The sequence below is a fragment of the Notolepis coatsorum genome (genome assembly GCF_963971535.1).
Source record: "Notolepis coatsorum genome assembly, chromosome: 8".
Lineage (NCBI taxonomy): Eukaryota > Metazoa > Chordata > Actinopteri > Aulopiformes > Paralepididae > Notolepis > Notolepis coatsorum.
The window spans coordinates 141,326,554-141,332,630 of NC_140172.1; the positions used below are offsets into that span (position 1 = coordinate 141,326,554).

The 6,077-nt window shown below is 38.9% G+C and overlaps 1 protein-coding gene across 1 annotated transcript; it reads right to left on the reverse strand.

Annotated features, from left to right (window-relative positions):
• Positions 1–2,870: 2,870 nt before the first annotated feature.
• On the reverse strand, positions 2,871–3,239 carry LOC311233252 (gamma-aminobutyric acid receptor-associated protein-like; the record flags this gene model as incomplete). Its single annotated transcript, XM_084320189.1, has 1 exon — positions 2,871–3,239. The coding sequence occupies one exon, from the start codon at positions 3,237–3,239 to the stop codon at positions 2,871–2,873; it is 369 nt and encodes a 122-aa protein (XP_084176315.1).
• Between the last annotated feature and the right edge of the window lie 2,838 nt (positions 3,240–6,077).

The window sequence follows — 6,077 nt, forward strand, 5'->3', positions numbered from 1 at the left end:
AATATGAGGGCCGACGTTCCACTCTACTGGTTAAAGTTGCTTACTCGTGAGTAGTACGTTCGTTGATAAAGAAAAATAAAGATTTTAAGTGGGTGGGAGGGGGGATGTGAAAGTGCATTTGACATATTTACATATCAGGTTATAAATCAGACTGGGAGGTATATTGTAAATTAAGAAATGTTGTTACAAAATGTAATAAAAAGAAGAAGAAATTGTATTATGAAAATAGGTTTAATTATATAAAAAATTACAGTAAATTATTATGGAATACTCTAAATGAAATAATGGGCAGGAATAAGAAACCTACCCCATCCTTTCTAGAAGGAAAATTCCTCACCAAACCAGTTGAGATTGCTAATCATATTAACAATTATTTTATTGGAAAAGTAGATAATTTAAGGAATAATATGCAAACAATAGATAATGAAAAATCGTATTTATTAATAAAGAATAAAATAATGAAAGATAAAAATTTTAAATTTTATTTTGATAATGTGACTATAAGTAATGTAGAACATATGTTAAGTACCACTAAAAACAAACCACCAGGTGTTGACGGTCTTGACGGGAAACTTCTGAAATTGGTCCCTGATTTAATTGCCCCTGCTATCTATCATATTATAAATCAATCCTTTAGTGAATGTTTGTATCTGCAACAGTGGAAAACTGCCAAAGTAATACCATTGCCAAAATTTTTGAAATTGCCATTCTCAGAATCTAATAGTCGTCCCATAAGTTTACTGCCAGTTTTAAGTAAACTGATGGAAAGAATAGTAAGTGAACAGATTAAATGCTACTTTTCTTTTAACACATTAACCACTGATTTTCAACATGCATATCGTGAAGGACATTCAACAGCGACTGCATTAACCCAAATGACGGATTGGCTGAAAGAGATAGATAAAAAGAAAATGGTTGGAGCTGTCTTGCTTGATTTTACTGCAGCATTCGACATCATAGATCACAAATTCTTACTTAAAAAACTTGAATGTTATGGTTTCTCCTCATCTGCACTATCTTGGATGCAAACTTATTTAGCAAACCGGAAACAAATAGTTTTCTTTAATGGGAGTTACTCAGAAGTTAAAACGGTAAGGTGTGGAGTACCCCAAGGAAGTTGCCTTGGGCCTTTGCTCTACACCATATTTACAAATGACATGCCTCTTGTCCTAAATAAGTCCTATATTTCTATGTATGCGGATGATTCAACGATTTACACATCAGCCTCAACAGCCAATGAATTAAATACGGTCCTAAAGGCAGAGTTGCAATCAGTGATGGAATGGATAAAGAATAACAAACTAGTTCTAAACATATCAAAGACAAGTAGCATCATTTTCGGTTCAAACCATACTCTAAGAACGAACCCAGTCTTGAAACTTTTGATAAGTGATGTGGTAATTAATCAAGTCCAGGAGACTAAACTCCTAGGGGTAACATTAGACAGTAAATTGTCATGGTCACACCATATAAACAATATAGTAGTGAAAATGGGAAGAGGGATTTCTGTTGTTAAAAGATGTGCTCATTTGTTACCACTAAATTCTATCAAACAGGTAATTCAAGCTCTGGTTTTGTCAAATCTTGACTATTGTCCTGCAGTATGGTCGAATGTAACGACGAATAAACTGAAAAAATTACAAATGCTACAAAACAAAGCAGCACGTATAGCGCTTCGCTGTGAGTACAGAACTAATGTTGCAGCGATGCACAGTTGTTTAACTTGGTTACTTGTCAAACATAAATTACTCTGCTCACTCCTTGTATTCACTAGGAATATTCTTGTTACAAAGATCCTCTCAATTTTATATAACAATTTATCTATAAGTCTTGACAGACACAACCATTCCACCAGACATGCTTCTGCACGGTTTTACACTTCCAAAAGTGAGGTTGAATGCAATGAAGCGAACTGTCATGTTCCGTGGTATGCAGGAATGGAACTCTCTTCCCATACATGTTAAGCAGGAGAATAGTAAATGTCGTTTCAAAATCGTGGTAAAACAACATTTTCAACCAAAGAAATTGACATTCCCTAATAGATAGTGTGTACGTAAATGAAAATGTATGTGTCTGATAAAGAGATAGGTATATATAGATGAAAAGGCATGTGTCTGATAGGGATATATTATTAAAAGATTGTATAATTGGCTGATATGAACATAGATAATGTATGTAAAAGCTAAATAGTATATTATGCTGTATTGCAGTGGTGCCCAACCAGTCGATCGCGATCGACAGGTAGATCGCGGGCTGATTTCAAGTAGATCTTGATTAATAAAATGTGATTATAAAAAAAAAAAAAAAAAAAAAAAAAGTTGCTAAATCAACTCTTCCTCTCCTTGTTAACTACAACAAGCAATGCTGTTTGTTATTTAAGATGAGGTCGGACTCGGCACTGACAGATTTGTGTTCATTATGCTGCTTTTATAAAGCCTCAAATGACTGCTTACAATATACAATTTTGGCTGGTAGCTCTCGGGCTAGGTGGTAAATAAAAAAGTAGATCTTGGTTCAAAAAAGGTTGGCCACCCCTGCTGTATTGTATTATGAATTAATTATGAGTAGGTATTATTGTATTGTATTATGAATTCATAAGGCGTATATATTGTTGTATTGTATTATGAATTTGATTAGGGTTTTTATTGTTGTTTTAATTGTCTGTATGACATGTGAATGTTGTGAGTGTATAAGTCTGTAACTGTATTTTACGTGTTATGGACCCCAGGAAGAATAGCCCCAGCACTGCTGTGGCTAATGGGGATCCAAATAAACTTAAACTCTGGGAATTCTAGGCTGCTGAGCTGGATTTAATATTTCAATGGGTGGTGGAGGGCTTTGGGGGGTGGGCAGGAGTGATGGTGGTGGGATCAGATTTCCCTTTGGCTGTCCCCGTACACGCTCTCATCACTGTAGGCAATGTAGAGGAGAAAGTCCTCTTCGTGGTGCTCCTGATACAACAGTCCCATCGTGGCTGAGGTGGGTGGAAGGACGTTGTTTACAAAGAAGAAGAGTGTGTCCTCCGCTCTTAAGTGGATTCTTTTCCGAACGAGGAAGGAAAACTGGCCCACTGTCAGGTCAGAGGGGACAAGATATTTGTTCTTGTCCAGATCTCCTACTCTGGCGTTGGGGGCTTTCTCCACAATTACAGGGACCCTATCCGGATACTTCTTCCTTATTTTCTCGCCTTCGGACCGTCTTTTCTCAAAGGGGTGCTCCTCTTTGTACTGGAACTTCATCTGCATAATATGAGGGCTGACGTTCCACTCTACTGGTTAAAGTTCTTGGTTGAGAAATGCAGGCTTCAGTCTATGTTGTTTAGTCTATCTGTTCAGTACTGTTTTAAGATGCACACTGCTGCTCTGAGAGAATTGTTGACTATTATATAGATACACAAATGTTCTAGAATGTGACATCACCAAGGTTCTAGAATGTTTGATTATGACATCATACTGTGACACACAAATGTTCTAGAATGTTCTATTATGACAAATAAGACGGTTTCAATGACTTTATCTAAATTCAATCAATATTCCTAATGCCGTTTCAATGTAAGGTTATACAAATAAACATATAAACATTCATATAATACAATAACCTAAATATATAGCTTTGGCTTAAATTATTTATTTGGGTTAAGTTATTTATTTGTTTCTTGGCAGATTTAACATTGAGCTTTTGACAGGGGAGATGATGCATTGCATGGTAACGTTAGCTAGCTAACATCCACATGTTTATTTTTATCACTGACTAACCTGCTGGTTCCTTGACCTTGGTGCAAGAAAACATTTGATAAATGTTGCTGGATTTAGCAGCATCTCCTGTAAGGGCCTTTCTTTTTCTTTGTTTTATCCCTCTCTCCTCCACCCTTTCTCTTTCTTCCACTGTCCATCTTGACATCAACGTTAATTGACTTTCGCTCTACTGTATCTCTCCCGAGTCCCTCACTACCTGCCTCACTGCCTAACCTCGTTCCCAGTTTTATCTCCTCCGTGAGATAAAGACTGGTAAAGCACTACGGCCGAAAGTGTGAATTTCTGGTGTATGTACTTCCCCTGGAAACTGCCTCCGAACGGACAAAACTTTTCCCAAATCATGTCGGCAAACAAGCTAGAACGTCCCGGTCATGTAGTAAATTCTTCAGGCAAAACCGTTGCAGTGGCTTAAACGAGATAATATTGTGCACTTCACAAGTTTCTATAATTGTTTTGTCGAAACCGGAAAGCCTGTAGCCGGTACTTCCTGTACTTCCGTTTTCACACTTTAGGAGGCATAGCTTTACCAGCCTACTCACTGCCTGGCTGTTATTCTGCATCCGAGTGCCATCTGCCATTCCATTCGCCGCCTCCGCTGTCAATCAGTTGTATCGCCTGGTCCCGCCTCCACCAATCACAAGCGGCATCACGGCTCCATTTGTGTGTGTGTGTGATCCGCGAGAGGGAGAGAGATAGTTCTCCAACTCTGTCGCAGACAGTGAAATCCTGGTTGTTCCCCACAGGGGCATCGTTTTGGTATGGCAAGGTATGGCACTTGCCATACCTTGGCAAATCAAAATGTAAAAAAAAAAAAAAAAAATTTATAATTACAATTTATGTTGATTTAGAATTTGATTGTCAACATTATGAACGAAGCTTCGGACTATTCGGTACAGCCCTAGCATGTTTTGATATTGTCAATTATCTCACTTTTACTAGGTGACTTTTACTGTGACTAACTGAAATATGCCACCAAAAAAAGGAAAATGGACATACAGACGTTTTTTTGTCAAAAGGGCAGCAGAGGCAAAGGACACAGGTAAGGTCTTACAATGGCTTAGTGATTATAACAGTACTGTAACTGAGGGGTACAATTCCCTGACTGTATTGATAAGTATGGTATCATTAAACCACTACCGCTTTATGTACTTTAATTACTGGCCATACAGTACATGATATATAAATATGATGAACACTTCCCACAATGAATCGGTTCCACACAAAGTGGTAATTAAGTATTTATTGCAGCAAAAGGTACATAATATACTTCTCTATTTTACTTTGGATGCGCTTATAAGGCAAAGGAATGTGCGTAGGCAAATCAATAATGAATGTCCATTCTCTGGTTACGCAGGAGGTAATTATACAACCTGAATCTTAGGGAATTATATCTATGGTACACTAGTAATATATAGCGGGAGATACTGGAAGGGTCCCCCCGGTTGTAAGCCAGCAGGGGTAGAGGATCTGTCGGTAGTAGAGAGTCTGGTCAACGATGACTAAGGAGACTCCAAGTACAGGAGACGGTGCAATAGTCTCTTGATCCACAGACGAATACAGCTGTTCTCCGTAGACTGTAGCTCCACAGTGAAGAAAGCTAGCCGGCCTCAGGCTCTCTGAGGCGCAGGCTCGACGTGGCTCCTCACAGGGTAAATCCCACACATGTAGGCGTCGGCGATTCTCCGCTCGATAAATCACAGGACCAAAACAAATATAATCCAGCCGTAGGCCTGCCACGATAACAAATTTTGCTGGGCGATTAATTGCCCCCGAAAATATCACGATAAGCGATATTATTGCGACCGGTTAGAGAATTTTTTTTGAGAAATTTATTTCCCCAAACTTTTATTTTGAAGCCCACCGCTCCGTCTTTTCCGGTGTTTTAGACTTTTATTTTGAAGCCCACCGACCGGACCGGAAGTATTGTTGTTATTATCCTAGCTTGCTGATGCTGCTGGTGGACTGGGGCCAGCTAACGTTAGCTTGCTGATGCTACTACTACTTCGACATGCTGCTAATGGGCTGGGGCCAGCTAACGTTAGCTTGCTGATGCTGCTGGTAGATCGACATGCTGCTAGTGGACTGGGGCCAGCTAACGTTAGCTTGCTGATGCTGCTGGTAGATCGACATGCTGCTAGTGGACTGGGGCCAGCTAACGTTAGCTTGCTGATGCTACTAGTAGATCGACATGAGCTAATGATAAAACAAATGTTGAGATTGTTGGTGAACAACTAACTTTAAGTTAGTTTTAACGTTAGCTACTAACGTTAAAACGCTAACGTTACACTACAAATAACGCTACTTGGTTAAAAGGAGCAACAC